Genomic DNA, 18829 nt, shown 5'->3' with positions numbered 1-18829 from the left:
ATGACAATATATAACATCCTACAGATACCTGCTTGTGTAAATAATCAAGCTGTGCCAAATCCTCACTCACATGGCCATCACTTAAGGGAGTTTGCTGTTATGTGGATTTTAATAATGATGCATAAGATACATTGTTTCAGTTTTACAAGTTTAATTGTACTCAAAGGTCTTAGACAGCAATGTAAATTTTATTTTGCTACAAGGGATTGTTTAAATACATAATCTCATAAATGGACACAAGTAAATTTAATTTGAAAATAGTAAACCAGTCATCTGAATGTGCCCCTATGCCGTGCTGTATATAGAACCTCTCTCCCCAATAGAGGCTACTCGAGAGTTTCAATTTACTCAACAGGAATACAGTTACCTTTAAAGAACAGAATTAGGCACTGACACTGTTAATTTATTACATTTGTGGTGAAAAATAATCTCTCTCTCGTGTCCTCACATCCTTACTTGTGATGAGGACTTGAATAAAATGAGATTGTTGGAAAAATATTACCCTATCCTGTCAATGTTGAACTTCACCAGCCACTGGCAGAAATTAAGAGATAGCAGGTCTACACTACTGCAGTAAGTTGACCAAAAGTACACATTTCAAGGCAAGTTACTGCAGGGTCTCCTCTGTGCTGGGTCAACAGGAGACACTTTCCCGTTGACATACCTCTCTAATAATCAGGAATCAAGTACAGCCTGGAGAGTGATCTGTGGTGAATTTGGCAGATCTTCACTAGATCAGCTAAACTGACTGTCGACGCATTGATCTCAGGGTGCTAGCTATAGTGTAGATGTAGCTTAAGTTTGGTTCAAAGCAATCAATGGGATCTACTTTATTTCCCAAGGAATTGTGGTACTCTCTTCCTTTCAAGAGTGATCTAGGGGTAGGAGCATCAACAGTTTCATGCAGAAATGCAAGATTTCCACATTTCAAACCAGATTTTGCTTTCAGGTAAAGCGTGTAGACTATAAAGGCAAGTTCTGTGCCTCCAGCAATGGAAAAGAGTTAAAAGTCAACCTGAGTCTTGCTCAGGGAGTTATATAAACACACTGCCAATGTGACATTTCCCCTCAGAAAGGAGAAATAAGAAAAAAAAAATTAACTAATTTGGCTGTATGGGTGAAGAAAACGGTCAAAGAAGGACTGTGCTTTTTAGTCTTACAGCTACTGATCATTCTGAATCCATGACTCAGTTTTAGGCTTGGAAAGGGACCCTTTTGAAAAGGCTTTATTCTAATAGTTTTATAAAGGGGGAGGACATACCTCAACCCAGCAGGGGAGAGAATTGGGATGGAATACAAAGTCTCAGAGTAGGATCTGTTGAAGTCTGAAATTATCATCCTCACATCATCCTCTGTAGGACAACCTCACATTTTGTCACATCAGATGGCAAACACTTTTCTTTGGCAAGGATGTGAGAGTGGGATAAATGTTCAAGAGAACAAAGCCTTTCCAAAATTAATCATGGGATATGTTCTTTGGTTCCTATGCCTCAAAATTTTCTTCTATTTAATGTAAACAGGGATTCAATGTTTCTTCTGTAGGAGGCTTTTGTAAAAAGGCAAATGAAGAATCCATTAGAAGTCAAGGAAAGGTTTCCATATGCTCTGTTATTGCCCTTAACTATTTTGACCTTTTAGTATTAGAGAATATTTTTAGTACACATTAAGAATCAATATAAGAACAAAGGCACTAAGAATATTCACAGTAGCAAACAGAGAATGATCTAACAGATGTTCCATGATCTGGGTGGCTTTTTCTTCCTTATCTGTAGTTCAGGAGTTCCACTTATGTCTATTTCCAAAACCTGTAAAATCCCAATGCTATTGCCAGGCAAGTGAAAACAGAAGCTGTAAAAAGAAAGGAAATAATTAACATAACACTCATCCTCACCTTGTGTTGCATGAAAAGAATTAATTTTTGCCACAGATAGAAGGATGTACAGAAACTATTAATGGGAATTGGGACAGTTTTCATTACACAATTGTAAAAACATTTTCAAACCAAGAGAGAACTCAGAAAGTATGTTTCTTTGAAAGCCTGACTGGGAAAGTTTACGGCTGCTTGCACTTAAGGTACATTGTTCAAGCTCAAGATCTTCTTATATATCAATATCTCCCTGAAATAGAAGTCATAAGTTTTTAAGGCTTTTTGGAGCAGACCAACTCTCACTATCACCCCTTCAGAATATGAACATAAAAAAGGCCAGACCAAAGGTCCATCTAGCCCAGTATCCTGTCTGCCGACAGTGGCCTACATCAGATGTCCCAGAAAGAAGGATCACAAAAGGTAATCCTCACGTGATCCCTCCCGTCTCCCACTTCCAGAGAAACAGAGGCTAGGGACACCATTCCTACTCATCCTGGCTAATAGCTATTGATGGTCCTAACCTCCATGAATCTATGTAGCTCTTTTTTGAACCCTGCTAAAGTCCTAGTCTTCACAACATCCCCTGGCAAGGAATTCCACAGGCTAACTGTGTGCTGAGTGAAGAAAAACTTCCTTTTGTTTGTTTTAAACCTGCTGTCTATTAATTTCATTTGGTGATTCCCTAGTTCTTATATTGTAGGAATAAGTAAATAACTTTTCCTTATTCACTTTTCCCACAACAGTCATGATTTTATAGACCTCTATCATATCCCCCCGTTAATCTCCTCTTTTCCAAGCTGAAAAGTCCAAGTCTTTTTAATCTCTCTTCATATGGGATTCCCTCCAAACCCCTAATCATTTTTGTTGCCCTTTTCTGAACCTTTTTCAATGCAAATATCTCTTTGAGATGAGGTGACCACATCTGTACACAGTATTCAAGATGTGGGTGAACCATAATTTTATATAGAGGCAATAAGATATTTTCTGTTTTTTCCTCTATCCCTTTTTAAATGACTCCTAACAGTCTATTTTCTTTTTTCCCACTGCTGCTGCACACTGAGTGGATGTTTTTAGAGAACTATCCACAATGACTCCAAGATCTCTTTTGTAGCCAAATTAGTCCCCATCATATTGTATATATAGTTGGGATTATGTTTTCCAATGTGCTTTACTTTACATTTATCAACATGAAATTTCATTTGCTATTTTGTTGCCCAATCACTTAGTTTGGTGAGATCTTTTTGAAACTCTTCTCAGTCTGCTTTGGTCTTAACTATCTTGAGCAGTTTGGTATCATCTGCAAATTTGGCCACCTCACTGTTTACCCCTTTCTCTAGATCATTTATAAATAAATTGAATAGGATGGGTCCCAGGACAGACCCTTGGGAGGCCCCACTAGTTAGCTCTCTCCACTTGGAAAACTGATCATTTATTCCAACCCTTTGTTTCCTGTCTTTTAACCAGTTAAAATATGTGGATATTTCACTTCATTCCCTATAGATGAGCCTTTAATTCCAGAACAATTCATTAGTGGTTGAGGAGCACCCAGGATGTTTTTCACTAGTGCACCTCTGCAGCAAGGATCAATGTCATTGGACTGAGGCAAGGTAAGCAATCCACTACTCATGTCCCTTTTATACCAATTTTGGGCCCAATTGTGATCCCAGGGAAGTCAATGATAAGCCTCCACTAGTTTTCTCACAGCAAATAATCATTTTTTAAAATTATGAAAAAAGCTAAACAAGAGATGTCCAATAGTAGAACAAATGACCTCTTGACCTTTCTGCTTTAATCGTTTCCATCATTTACCTGATCCCTTCTCACACCAAATGTGAGACTAAACTCTTTAGCCTAGAGACCACATCTTTAATTTGGTCTCTTGAGAGATACATCTAAGGTCTTATCTTCATAATTATGTATATACACATGCTTGCTTAGTTTGCTGCTTATGTTTTAATGTGAAAGGACTCAGCAACTATGACCAGGCTACAACTGGAGCTTTCCAAGAACAGAGCTTCCTAAAACACACACTTTGAATCAAATTTTACATTTCTGAAACACAGTATAGTATTAATACCCCTCCCCACCATCATACCTGCCAAATAACGTATTGTATCCAGTTTATTCGATTCCATGAGAGTTTTTAAGGAGGCTATTTCAGTATCAATTTTATTACTGATTTCTGCAATAGCACTGTTGGTACTTGAATCCTGAAATACATTACAAGACATGGCATATCTCTGGGTTTCAATTTCTGCTTCCTCAACTTGAGGTGTAGCTTATACATGAGCTTAGAACATAAGCAGAGCAGTATGTAATGCAACTGAAGAGAGCTTCTGAAAAAGGAATAGCAAAGAAAAAGCTAAAATTGAGTTCAACATGGATTTTTGTGTCAAATGCCCAAACTAATCTATGGGGATCATTCAACATGCATATACATTTTGATTAACCTTTAAATAATATCTCTCCCCCTTCCACAAACGGCCTTATAAATTCAGACCCATGCCCCATTTTGTCTAGCGGCCTGTCCCCAACAATGACTTAGTATCATATTCTTCAAAGAAAGGTTCATTCTTCAATGAAATTTTACAGTGGACAGGTCAGAAATAATCTGTCCAAAAGGGGAAATTTCCCCCTAAGCTGTCAGTTTACAATTGGCTATGTCCAGAAGCTTCAGGGTTTATATCTTATGTTATGCTGTCTTTCTAGCAATGACCCGATTTAGCACATTAAATCTCTTTTAACCCTCATTAAGCAGAGAGGTCTGTTTCATCACTCAAATAGCATATTTAAGACCTTCTACAGAGTAGTTACTGGCTACAAAATACACACTCTACATGGCAGGGAACTAACAGGCAATTATTTTGTCTAGAGAGTTAAATTAATTAATTCCTATATATTTTACCATGGAAATATGGCATAAGTAGTTCAGTATCAGTTTAATTACAATGCTGATCATGTTTAAGCACCTAAATAAAAGTGGCCTAATTTTCTCTGAAGTGTAGAGTACTCAAAAATGCCATTAGAAATATTATGGAAGAAGTGAGAAGTTAGATAGTGCTAATGTGCAAAGCAAAAGCGTGAGATGTCCAAGGCCCAAGTGACATGAAGAATGCTGGTACTGTTAGCAGTTGCAGAGAACTCAGTGAACGGGGAGGAGTTTTGAGAGGAAAGGTCAGGAGCAGTTTTGGCAATGTGGAGTCTGGTGATGAGACATGTGGGAAGAAACTACAAAAACAGGCTAAAGATGAATGAAGACATGACAGGCACGGAGAGGCAGACTTGTGAGCCACCGATGGGAGATGCAACTATGAGTGACTGAAACATGAAGAGTGAGAAGGGTGGCAGCAAGAACACGAGAGCAAGTGTGAACATTCTGACCAACGTAGAGGACCTAGGTTTCTGATATTCTTTGTGAGTACAAGTCTTCATTAAAATAAATATAAACTGTAGAATTATTTGTGCTAGAAATGTTAATATAGAATACAGCAAAAATACAAGAACACAATACACAGCATTAGAGTCATGAATAATGCTTTAAAGCCGTGGTCCCCAACACGGCGCCCGCGGGGCCATTTCTGTGCGCCTGCCAAGTGCTCTGGGCTGGCCTGGCCCCGGGCACGTGGTGCATGCATGGTGCCGGAGCTGGCGCATGGTAAGCGCTGGCCCCGGGAGTGCCGTGAATTGGCCGCTCGCGCCCCGGGCGCTTGGCGCTTGGGGGGGGAGCGCTGGCCCCGGGTGCACGGCGCTTGCGGGGAGGGGGGTGGGGGGCCGCTAGCCCCCGAGCATGCGGCTATGGGGGGGGGGGGGCCGCCCCCGGGCGTGCATGTGTCCCCGCCCTCTGGCGCCCGGCAGGTGAACGGCCACGCCCCCGGCGCCCGGCAGCCTCTAAAGGTTGGGGACCACTGCTTTAAAGTTTTATGAAGAGTGTATTTCAAAGGAAGAACAGTAAGCTTCCGATAATCCGGCACCTTTGGAACCTAGGGGGTGCCGGATTATTGGATATGCCGGAGTACCGGAAGGGTGGCTATGAAGGGTCGGGGGGAGTGGGTCAGCGGGGAACTGCGCAGCATGGGCAGCACCCCATCTGCTCTGCCCCCAGATTCTCCAAGTCTGCCGCTACTGAAACTGACCAGCGGCGGAGCATCTGGGGTGCTCTGCCCTAAGGCTTTCCCAAGTCCGCTGCTGCTGAAACTGACCAGCGTAAGACTTGGGGAAGCCGGGAGCCGAGCAGCTCCAATTGTCCAGCTAGCCAGAGCACTTCCGGGTTCCAGTTGGTGCCGGACTATTGGGAGTGCCGGACCACTGGATGCTGAACAACTGGAGTTTTACTGTAGATTGGATGCACTAGAACATGATCCAGTTTATGATAGTCATATCTGTACATGTGTAGGAGCGTTTTAATGTGTGCTTAAGAAACACAGGTTTAAGTCGTGTGCTATCTTGCATTTGTTGAAAACTCAAAACTCTTCTAATTCCACTCAGAGTTCTGGGTCCATGAGGAAAGCAGGATTGGGTCCATAAATCTGTCAGACACAGAATAGCTCGTACTCACTTTTTTATGAAACTCTGTAGTTGTTTCCATGAGATTCTTTTCCTGATCTGTGAACTATAGATGAAGAAGAGGAAAGAAATTACAATCTCAGTAATGCAATACAAGCAGTCAATTGAGATGCATCTTTTTAAATCAGCTTACCATATCTGTCACTCTGCTCCTTTCCAGATTTACGTCCAGCTTATTATCAGCTCTGATTTTACTGGTTTCATTCTTCAGAATAAAGATAGAACAAACTAATTACACACTTCCCCAAGTATTAGACTCTCTAGGTACTTGCTGTTCACTTACCATTAGCTGCTGTTTAACTTGATCCAACTCAATTTTCATTTTCTGGGTACAAAAAAAAAAAAAAAAAGATTTTACAGAATTAATAAATTACTAACCATTTTAGCTAGGTAGAGAGACCAGTGCTATCACATATTTGTTATACCGACTGAACTGAATCACTGAAAATAATGATCTCTCACAAATAAATCTTTATGAACAGGGGCTGTTAACAGGGAGTTTGGAGAGGGAGTTCTCCAGATAAAGGAGGAAGCTAATACAGGACCCTTGAGGAAAGTGGCTGTTTGTAGTGTGTGTTTGTGGTTTTCTTGCTGTGTGCTAAGCTTGTGTTCGGCTGTTTGGGTTTTTTCCCCCCTCCTTTCCCTTTTCTCTTCCCCATGGAGTGTGTGCTGTGGCTGGCAGGTGGAATGGAAGCTATGCACTTCTAATCAGGGTTTGAAATCTAGAAGCCTCTGCTTATTGATTGAGCCTTAATCAGGGGGAAGGGCTACCAGGCAGTCCAGGGCTTTATAAAGGAGTGCGTCAGCGACCAGGGAGTTTGGAGAGGGAGCTAGGGAATTGGGGAGTGGGAAGGGGGTGAGATAAACTCACCATTCTTTAAAAACTTTTCACTACACTCCTGCCCTTCACGGAAGCATTTAATGACAACTGAGGAATCTCAGAAGAAAGGCAGGTATGGATGGTGATAGGTCTGCTGTTGTTACCTGCACAGCATATATCATGTTTGTCCTCAAGCTGGAAGAAAGAAGAGATTTCATCTGCACTAAGTGTAAGCTGGTCACCATTTGGAAGAAAAAATTAGAGGACTTGAGGCCCAAGTATCGACCCTCCATTCTATCAGAGAGGATGAAGACTTCGATAAAAGGCAGCGTTTAATCCTGCAGGCAGAGCAGGCTGAAAAGTCAGTCAGGGCAGTGCAGGAGAAGGAAGAAAACTGGCAGCATGTAACCTCTAGAAGGAGAAGGCGGCCAACTCAGGTATCCCCCATTCCTGTGGAGGTAAGTAACCGCTATCAGGCTCTCTCCACAGGCACTGCAGTGGAGAATGCTTTGGCAGGGACCTCTCAGGGAACAAATCAGAAGGGAACACCATCTACTGGAAGGCATAGAATCATAGGACTGGAAGGGACCTCGAGAGGTCATCGAGTCCAGCCCCCAGCCCTCAAGGCAGGACCAAGCTCCGTCTACACCATCCCTGACAGATGTCTATCTAACCTGTTCTTAAATATCTCCAGAGAGGGAGATTCCACCACCTCCCTTGGCAATTTATTCCAATATTTGACCACCCTGACAGTTAGGAATTTTTTCCTAATGTCCAATCTAAACCTCCCCTGCTGCACTTTAAGCCCATTACTCCTTGTCCTGTCCTCAGAAACCAAGAGGAACAAATTTTCTCCTTCCTCCTTGTGACACCCTTTTAGATATTTGAAAACCGCTATCATGTCCCCCCTTAATCTTCTTTTTTCCAAACTAAACAAGCCCAGTTCATGAAGCCTGGCTTCATAGGTCATGTTCTCTAGACCTTTAATCATTCTTGTCGCTCTTCTCTGTACCCTTTCCAAGTTCGCACATCCACATGGGATGCGCAGACCTAGGAATGGGGGTTCCATGACCTGCACCCCCAAAAGACGACGATGGGTGGTGGTGGACGGGACTGAGTCACCCATCAGCTGTCCAGATCTGCAGTCTCGAGAAGTGTGCTGCCTATCGGGAGCTCGCATTCAGGATGTGACCGAGTGTTTTCCGAAAATGATTAAACCTTCGGATCTCTACCCCTTCCTGTTTCTCCATGCAGGAACTAATGATAGGGCCAAGAATGACCTTGAGCAAGTCACAGCAGATTATGTAGCACTGGGAAGAAGGATCAAGGATTTGAAGCACAAGTGGTGTTCTCGTCCATCTTTCCGGTTGAAGGAAAAGGTCGGGGTAGGGATTGTTGAAGTGAGGAAGTAAATGCGTGGTTGTGCAGGTGGTGTCGGAGAGAGGGCTTAGGAGAGAGGGCTTTGGTTTCTTCGACCATGAGACTCTGTTCCGGGCACAAGGATTGTTAGGAAGAGATAGGATCCACCTACCCAAGACAGGAAAGAGCATCTTCCCAGGCAGGCTTGCAGACCTAGTGAGGAGGGCTTTAAACTAGGTTTGTTGGGGGACAATGATCAAAGCCCTGAGGTAAGTGAGGAAGTTGGACACCAGGAAGAATCACAAGGAGGAATGATCAACAAAGGAGGACCTCTGATTTGGATGGAGAAGGTAGGGTAATCAACTGGTTATCTGAGGTGTTTGTACACAAATGTGAGAAGCCTGGGAAACATACAGGAAGAATTAGAAGGCCTGTTCCTGTCGAAGAACTATGATTTGATTGGAATAAGGGAGACTTGGTGGGATGACTCATATGACTGGAGCACTGTCATGGAAGGGTATAAACTGTTAAGGAAGAACAGGTGGGGGAGAAGAGGAGGAGGAGTTGCATTGTATGTAAGAACAGTATGATTGCTTGGAGCTCCAGTATTTAGAGAGAGAAAAGACTGTTGAGAGTCTATGGGTTAAGTTTAGAGGTGGAAGCAACAGGGATGATGTTGTGGTTGGGGGTCTGCTATAGATCATCGGATCAGCTGGATGAGGTAGACGAGGCTTTCTTTGGACAACTGAGAGAAGCTTCCAGATCCCAGGCCCTGGTTCTCATGGGCGACTTTAATCACCCTGACATCTGTCGGGAGACCAATACAGCAGTACACAGACAATTCAGGAAGTTTTTGGAAAATGTTGGGGATAATTTCTTGGTACAAGTGCTGAAGGAACCGGCCAGGGGTCATGCGCAGCTTGACCTGCTGCTCACAAACAGGGAGGAACTAGTAAGGGAAGTAGAGGTGGGTGACAACCTGGGAAGCAGTGATCATGAGATGGTAGATTTCAGGATCCTGACCAAAGGAAGAAAGGAGAGTAGCAAAATACACACCCTGGACTTCAGAAAAGCAGACTTTGACTCCCTCAGAGAACTGGTGGGCAGGATTCCCCGGGATGCTTACATGAAGGGGGAAGGAGTCCAGGAGAGCTGGCAGTATTTTAAAGAAGCTTTATTAAAGGCACAGGAAGAAACCATCCTGATGTGCAGCAAGGAAAGCAAATATGGTAGGTGACCAGATTGGCTTACCAGTGACATCCTTGGTGAGCTTAAACACAAAAAAGGAAGCTTACAAGAAGTGGAAACTTGGATGGATGACTAGAGAGGAGTATAAATATATTGCTCGAGAATGCAGGGGAGTTATCAAGAAGGTGAAAGTGCAATTGGAATTGCAGCTAGCAAGGGATATGAAGGATAACAAGATAGATTTTTACAGGCATGTTAGCAATAAGAGGGTGATCAGAGAGGGTGTAGGGCCCTTACTGGATGAGGGAGATAACCTAGTGACAGATGATGTGGGAAAAGCTGAAGTACTCAATGCTTTCTTTGCCTCAGTTTTCACGGACAAGGTCAGCTCCCAGACAAACGCACTAGGCAACGCAGCATGGGAAGGAGGTGGACAGCCCTTGGTGGGGAAAGAACAAGTTAGGAACTATTTAGAAAAGCTAAACATACACAAATCCATGGGCCCAGGTTTAATGCATATGAGGGTATTGCGGGAGTTGGCAAATGTCATTGTGGAGCCTTTGACCATTATCTTTGAAAACTCATGGAGATTGGGAGAGATCCTGGATGACTGGAAAAAGGCAAACGTAGTGCCCATCCTTAAAAAAGGGAAGAAGGACAATCCAGTGAACTACAGATCAGTCAGCCTTACCTCAGTTCCCGGAAAAATCATGGAGGGGATCCTCAAGGAATTCATTTTGAAGCACTTGAATGGGGGGGAAACTGCAGAGCCACAGTGGGGTTAGCTCCCAGCTCTTAATACATTTAAAAGGCAGAGGTGTAGCTGGGAAACTGGTGGCTCTTAATACATTTAAAAGTACCCAATCACCCACTATGCCTCTGCCTCTTTTCCCCTCTGGAGATGGTACTGGGAGGAACTAGCTTTTAAGCCAACTCCCCCCAGCACCAGCTCCTGCCCCCTCCCACTGCCTCTCTCTGACAGAGGCAGCGGGAGGGAGGGGGAGCAACTAGTCGAGCCACTATTCAACTAGCTGATAAGCATATACTTATTGGGTAGTTGACTAGTCTCTTATATCCGTAGACAAGTAAACGAAGTTTTCAGCATTGGTGAAAGTATCACTGATTTTTAGAGCTACTTAGATATCAGCATACCTCTCAATTAGCAATTTGTATTCTCAGTTAGAAAAAAATCAGTAGTACCTCATTCTCTGCTCTCAGGTTGGCAAATTCACTTTTCTCTAGGATTACCATATCTTTCCGAATAGAGTCCAAATGTGCCATTATCTGCTGCAGAGTTATTTCCTAGGAAATAATATAGTAATCATTCAGACTTGCTAAAAAATGTCAAGACCTTTTCAAACATTGCATTTCAACAGGAAAAAAAGACTTGCATAGGTCACAGAAAGCAAAGTTCCTTTGTGCATGAAATCATTAACGTGACTGTCAGGCATAAAATAAAAAAGACACACAGTAACAGACAATAAAAAACTGGAGTTTGTTCAAGAGATTCAGAACCTTACTTTTGGCTGTTTTATCAAATAATTCTAAAATGAAGATAGAAAAGCCACAAGTATTTAGTCCACGAGTCTTCCTTGCTATAACTTTGGACTCTCAAACTTGGAAGAGAGGTCAAGCACAGAATGGTTATGGATACCAAACTGCTCTCTCACCCCAATGTGATAAGGTACATTGGCAAGGCATAGCAAGAAATCTCACTGACTTACCTATTGTTTGGACAGAGTTCAGTTTCCAGCACTATCGATTAAGTAGGGCTGTGAATGTTTAACCGGTTAAATGGTAAGCCTCACCCTTAACAGGTGAGGCTTACCAGTTAACCTTAATTGGTGGGAGCTGGAGCAGCTCTCTGCCTGCCCAGTCCCCCCCTTTTAATTGGTTAACCAGGTAAGCAATTGAACAGGATTTTAAATCCCTATTATCAAACTGTCACCTTTCACAAGCACTAAATTCACTTCAACTTAGGGAGTTAATACTCCTCAATGCCAATTCAAACTTACAGTAGAACTGCAGAGTTATGAACATCAGAGTTACAAACTGACAACTACATACTTTATTTGGAACTGGAAGTACACAATCACCAGCAGTCGCAGAGCCAAAAAAAGCACACTATTGTGTTAAATGTAAAATACTAAGCAGCCTTTTTCTTCTGCATAGGAAATTTCAAAACTATGAGCACTTCAAAGTCATGAACAACCTCCATTCCTGAACGTATAACTCTGATGTTCTAGTGTAACTACAATTCAGCCCACTCCCTTTGAAGTCAAAGGAATATCAGGCCTGATACCTACTCTGTTGAACACACGCAGTATTAGTTTCCTACAATTCTTTACAGTACTATGGACGTGCTTATGTTTGGATACATTATCTCCACAGCCCAAGTCAAAATATTCAGCCTTAGAACTTTTAAATTTAACATTCACTAAGATGTTACATTTGGGATTTATGTCTTAGGAAAATGTACATTTATACTTGTTTAGCAACTAGATCTTAAAGCCAGGAAGGTTTCCATATTAAACTGAAACATAAAAAAGAACAGGAAAAACACAAGTTCATGGGTTCTCCTCTACTGATATGATTTAGTTATTTATTTTAAAAGTTCTCAAAAATTAAAAAATAAATAAATACGGGGAAAAAAAACTGTTGGCAATAAGACTCCATGGTTTAATAATGGAGAAGTAATTTGTGCTTACATTCAGTGAGATTGTGCAAGTAAGTGGTGTATAATTCTCAGCCTAGTGTCTTCTTGATTTATTATGTAAACTATTATTTTGTATAAGAGTTACATTGGTCCAGTTGTCTACTTTACAACAAAATTAAAATTTAGATAATTGTAATTTCACATATTTGTTATGATTAAATTAATTATCTTCCCCTGTACCTCCAGACACAAATTATTTTACTGGCTGACTACAATCACAGGATTGTATAAGCACCAGCTTGAACCGACAAGTTATAGATGACAATCAACATGATTCTTTCCATGATGCATCGGTGTATGTTTGAATTATGTAAAAGACCAGTCCTAAGAACCAAATATGTAGAAAGAGTCAAGATCATCATAAAGCAATTCTGGTTGTTTTTTAAATCAGAAACCAATCAAGATAAATACTGTGTATCTATGCTGCTATTAAAGACACAGGCTACTTTCCCTTACCTAAAGCATCTACAGTATATCGTGATTAACTACCAAGATAGCCTTGCTTGAAATTCACTTCCTGTCCTAAACTCACTAGCTACGTCTACACTGGCATGATTTTCCGGAAATGCTTTTAATGGAAACGTTTTCCATTAAAAGCATTTTCGGAAAAGCGCGTCTAGATTGGCAGGATGCTTTTCCACAAAAGCATTTCTTGCGGAAAAGTGTCCGTGGCCAATCTAGACGCGTTTTTCCGCAAAAAACCCCCATCGCCATTTTCGCAATCGGGGCTTTTTTGCGGAAAACAAATCTCTGCTGTCTACACTGGCCCTTTTGCGCAAAAGTTTCTTGGAAAAAGACTTTTGCCCGAATGGGAGCAGCATAGTATTTCCACAAAAGCACTGACAACCTTACATTAGATCGTCTGTGCTTTTGCGGAAATTCAAGCGGCCAGCGTAGACAGCTGGCAAGTTTTTCCGCAAAAGCAGATGATTTTGCGGAAAAACTTGCCAGTCTAGACACAGCCACTGCCTCTCACCCTAGAGACTGCCATTCAGTAGCAGATGAGGCAATTCCTGCATAGCAGCTGTATATCATTCTTACTTTTGTAAAGAACTTTGGGTTCCTGTGGGATGAAAGGTGCTATAGTAATGCAAGATATCACTTATCCATGCAATTTAAGATCAGCTAGGATTTTAGGACAATCTGCCTCAATAAAAGTAATCATTACATTAGTTTTCTTTTGCTTTAAACATGAAAATATGCACTATATATTTTATAAAGTCTCAGAGGAGTTGACATGTTAGTTTGTACCTTAAAAATAATGAGTAGTCCTGTGGCACCTTAGAGGCTAACAAAAATATTTAGGATTGTGAGCTTTCATGGGTAAACCCCACTTTATCAGATGAAGCACTATTAGTGTTTATGATGCTTCACAGATGTATCAAATGACAAGGAAACTACAAATCACTGATTTATTACCTGTTGAGCTTGGGTCACCATGTCCTTATAGACCGTATCCAGACTGACATTTGACAAAGTTGTTAATGCGGATACAATGGTCTCTGCTTGTTCTTTACCAAAACCTTAAAGACAGTTGAATGGTGACAGGTTAAGATGAAAGGAAAAATTGTATGGAGATGCAAGCAAAAGCTAAACAATAAGCATAAAGCTCAGTAAGCAAATGCAAATACAGCCAATGACATGGAACCAACCACCAAGCTATCAAAACTTTTAAGATCATGGAACTTTTCAAAATTCTGAACTTCTGCAGCTCTGAATGTGAAGTGCATCCTTTATATTTTGATATAGAAAAGCCAAAGACCTATCTGCAGGTACAGAACGTAATAGGAGCATAATCTGCAATCTGATCATTTGCCTCAGGTGGTTTAGGTTTTTTTTTTTTTTTTAAACGGATAGTATTTTTCACAAACACTATTTAATAAACCAAATTTATCCTTTGCTAAAGCGTGTACATCCTAGGAAAAAAGAATGAAAGTAATAAGGGAATCTTACATAAGTTGAAATTGTTACACATCTTTTGGGGCAAATTCAGACTGGGCATAAGTATGTGAAACACTGCTAACTACAAGAGCATTGCATCTGTTTATACCAGGACAAAATTTAACCATCAGGGCTCCTACTTACCAGTGCTAATACTTTGGCTAGGTCTACACTATAGGCTTTTCCAGTCACTTTTCCACCATTTGGCCCAGTTTAGATGGGGCCAAATGGCGGAAAAAAACCCTCTTTCGGCAGAGCCCTTATTCTTCATAGAATGAGGCATATAGGGCTTCCTGAAAGAGTGCATTTGCTCTTCCGCAAAAAAAAAAAAAGCAGAAGAACAAACACATTTCTTGGCATCCCGGAAACCCCCCCCCCCCTCCGCAGTGTAGACGTACCTTTTGTGTGTAGGTTGATATGATTCTAAAGCTTTAGCTTCTCTAGAGTCTGAGTTAAACAACCCCTTCTCCTCCCAAAACTAGCTCAATTTTCTAATTACCAGTCCAATCCACATCCATGGTATATGGAAATTCTGAGAATGTCATGAATTCAATTTGTACTGTAAAAACTTTACCCTGGAAAGAGGTTGAACTCCCAGCCTGCTCCCAATAACAGAATTCCTTAACCCATGGGAAAGTAACAGTATGATTTCACTTGAGTTACTCAATAGGTATTACTCACCATGCATTTCTAGCTCTCGAACCAAGGCATGGGTATCAAAGGTTAACTTTCTCTGTTCCAATGGGGTTATTTCAACTCTTCTCATATCATATGATTTCACAGGGACGGTGGCAGCAAAACCTGAAAATAGCAAGAATTAAGAAGTTTACTCATTCATTTCCTTGTTAATTTTATCCTGGAATGTAACAACATTAAAGAGTTTTTGCTGATTAATCTGTCATCATGGAAAGGAGGACTCCAGTGCACTAACGTGTACAAAGAGCATTGGTCCTCCTTCAATGGCTTGATTATAAAGCAGAGAAAAGTAGTCAGTCTAGGCAGCATTTTCTCCTGTCTGTAAATATTTAAAGCTCATAATTGTTCTCATTGTCTTTTATAAAGGTCTGCTCAACCAGTAGGGCCTCAAAAAATAATCCCAAATTAAAATATCCAAAGTAGAGACTACTGCTACAGTCAAGCTTCCAGATATACCAAAGATCAAAACACTGTGATGGAATAACTTGATGATTATCAATAATATATTAACTATTAAGGAAGATATTTAAATTATGTTTCTACCTTTAAAAGTGTAACTGTTCTAATGTAACCAACAAGAAACTAGTTGTACAATCTGCATCACTCACTGGGCCCTCTATCAATAACTACACACCCACAAGATGAAGTCTTCATGCCAACTTCTTCCTCAGCACCCTACTGGCAAAGGGATTGCATCTTCCAGGGACACACAAAATGGTACTGCTATGTAAATAAATGGCCAAAAATTATGCAGTCCCAGTGCTTGGGAAGAATTCACTGGTTCAGCAACTAACCAATTAGGCAACAGATTTAAACACAAGCTTTTAACATCTAATATATCACAGATTTGTTAAGTTCGACTTTATTGAAACTGTGTGAAAGATCATATCTCAGAGGATATAAAACTTCAAATCCCAGTTGTTCAATAGTTTTTGTGATTCAACCATGCCTGTATCTCTAATTTCCTACATATACTTTATTCGTCTCTGAATCTCCTTCTCCAACCTGTTTCAAATAGTCTCCTGATTGCTACTCAGCAAAACCTTTCACATCTAAATCCCTGCTGAAAACCCAGTTCTTGTACAAATCCTTCCTTCCTATCATAACTCTCTCCCTTCACTAAACTACAGGCAGTCCCTGGGTTACATACAAGATAGGGACTGTAGGTTTGTTCTAAAGTTGAATTTGTATGCAAGTCGGAACTGGTACATATTGTAGGGGAAACTCTAGCCAAACATTTCTCCAGAGCTCAGTTTTATTCTCCCACCTCTCACTTCCCTCAGTCCTTTATTCTCAAGCTGAGGTGTCTGCTGAGAAAAGCCGCTCCGTGTCTCCCTGGTCTGCTGGGGGGGGGGGTGTGTGTGCTAGCTTCGCGTCTCCCTGGTCTACTGGGGGGGAAGCAGCTAGTGCGGGGTTACCTCACCCCGTTTGTAAGTAGGGATCCAATGTAAGTCAGATCCATGTAACCCGGGGACTGCCTGTATTGTCCAAGGATTGTCATGGTTTTGATTAGGAAAAGAAACAGAGGTCAGATAACATTAACATACAGTGTCAAAATTCTGCAGCTAAAGCAAGGTCAATATTAATCTGATTTTGTAGTGCTTTGCACTTATTACTGAATTTCACCTGGTTTAATTCAGACAGATTCTCCAGGTTGTCAAAGTAATTCTGAATTCTGTCTCCTCCAATGTGCTTGCACATCCCCAACCCTACACAGAGGGACTGGGTAGGTCTTCACTGGCGGGTTTTTGAGCAAGAATGGCTGTTCTTCCGCAAAGCGTCCACACTGCCCGCCCGCTTTTGCACAAGAAGATTTACAGTAAAGCATGGTAAGAAAGGGCTTCTTGCTCAAGAGCTATGCTCTTTTCTAACAGATGTAAGTTCTCTTGCGCAAGAGGGCAGTGTGGATGCATGGCAGGGGTTTCTTGCACAAGAAAGCCCTATGGCTAAAATGGTCATCAGAGCTTTCTTGCACAAGAGAGTGTCCATGTTCCCATGGATGTTCTTGCGCAAAAGCACATGGCAGTGTGGACGTGTTCTTGCGCAAGAACCCTTACGCAAGATATTCTTGTGCAAGAAGCCACCAGTGTAGACATAGCCAGGCTGGTCTGTGGCAGCAGCCCCTGTCCGTGTGGGGGTCTGAGCTCCCCAAAGACAGAGACCGCTCCAGCATCTGTTTGCGGGAAAGAGGAGAGGACTGCAAGCTCCCTCCCCCCCATCTCCACTTTAATTAGTTAACCACTTAAAAATATTTTTAACTGATTAACCACTTAAAACAACATTTTCATCCCTACCTCAGATGCAGCACATCTCCCCCAGCCCCAGAAGGGAGCTGCCATGGTCTGGGGAGAGGTGCCTTTTCAAAGTTCTCCCTCCATGGTCTCCAGAATGATAAACCTGCTGCAACTGGGGAGAGGCACCTCTCCCCCAGCTCAAGGCAGCCTCACGGGAGCTGGCACAGCCAGTGGAGAGGTACCGCCCAACTAACTGGCCCTGAGTTGCTGCAGAAACAAAATACTGGACTATGTAGCACTTTAAAGACCAACAAGATGGTTTATTAGATGATGAGCTTTCGGGGGGCCAGACCCACTTCCTCAGATCAAATAGAGGAAGAAAATAGTCTTCACCTGAGTTGCTGCAGTGAGAGAGGACAGGGAGCCTGTATCAAAACCCCCTCAGCCCATCCAAGATTCTGCACCCCTAGCCACAGCCTCCCCCCTGCACCTCCCCCCGCGTCCCCTCCCACATTCCAAACCGCTCATCGCCAGCCAGAGTCCTCATCCCTCCCCGCGGTGAGACCCCTCCCACACGCCGAACCCCTCAGTCTCCCTCCCCCCCCCCCTCCCCCAATCATCCAGGTGCAGAGCGAATTTTGTCACGTGCACCAAGGCGGCGCATCCCAACCGTCACCCCGCACACGGACACCACAAGGGAGGGGGAACCCTGGCTTGGCCGGCAAGGCCTCTGGAGGTTTGCCCAGAGCTCTGGTCTATGTGCACGGGGATGAGCAACGCCCCGCCCCGCTTTCTGACAGGCTGGCCAGGGGCTCGCCCAGGCCGGAGGGCGCTGCGGGCAGGACGGGGGCGGAAAGGCTCCGCCCCACTGAAAAGAAAAAAAGGCCCCTCCGCACGGGAGGGGAGGGGAGGGGGAGATGACGGAGGAGTCACTCCTGCCGGTGGGGGCCTCCCTCACGGCGTGTGGAGGCGGGGCGCGGGCGAGAAGCGCGAGGAGGGGGCCGGGGAGTGTCCATGGGCGAGGCGCTGAGCGGCGCCTCTCACCTCTCCTCGTGGCCGGGAGCGCAGCGCCCCAGGGAGGGCCCGGCCGGGAACCGCCCCCCGAGGCCAGCAACCTCCGGCCCAGCCCGCCGCCCCTCATCCAGCTCCCTCGCGCTGAGCTCGCGGGCAGACCCTCACGCCCTGCACTTCCGGCGGGCGCCCCGCTGGGCCCTGGGAATTGTAGTCTCGTGGCGCCGCGCTGGGCGCTGTAGCGGCCGCGGTCTTAGCGCGGCGCCCTCGTGTGGCCTGGAGCTGCTGCGCCGCAGTGGTTGCGCGGCGCGTGCATCGCACAAGACGGTACGCGCACGCGCTTTCACTCGTAGGCACATTTCTCCCCCTGCACGCACGCTCGCACACTTTTAGACTCACGTGTATGCACACAGAACACGTATCCCTTCCTGGAC

General features: G+C 43.3%; 1 protein-coding gene across 2 annotated transcripts; it reads right to left on the bottom strand.

The window, feature by feature from the left end:
• Window positions 1-131: 131 nt before the first annotated feature.
• On the bottom strand, window positions 132-18585 carry CCDC90B (coiled-coil domain containing 90B). 2 transcript variants are annotated; one of them, XM_075919450.2, is made up of 10 exons: window positions 18429-18571; window positions 17445-17651; window positions 15136-15255; window positions 13933-14036; window positions 10998-11099; window positions 6714-6755; window positions 6564-6635; window positions 6423-6476; window positions 3963-4077; window positions 132-1848 (listed from the first exon to the last, which is right to left on the bottom strand). In XM_075919450.2, the coding sequence occupies exons 3-10, from the start codon at window positions 15218-15220 to the stop codon at window positions 1793-1795; spliced, it is 630 nt and encodes a 209-aa protein (XP_075775565.1). In that variant the 5' UTR covers window positions 15221-15255; window positions 17445-17651; window positions 18429-18571; the 3' UTR covers window positions 132-1792. The 2 variants fall into 2 exon arrangements, with proteins under 2 accessions (XP_075775565.1, XP_006132240.1); XM_006132178.5 differs by lacking the exon at window positions 17445-17651 and having other exon boundaries at window positions 18429-18585.
• Window positions 18586-18829: the final 244 nt, after the last annotated feature.

This window comes from Pelodiscus sinensis, chromosome 1, assembly GCF_052426305.1.
Source record: "Pelodiscus sinensis isolate ZL-2025 chromosome 1, ASM5242630v1, whole genome shotgun sequence".
Lineage (NCBI taxonomy): Eukaryota > Metazoa > Chordata > Testudines > Trionychidae > Pelodiscus > Pelodiscus sinensis.
This window is presented reverse-complemented; position numbering and strand designations above follow the sequence as displayed.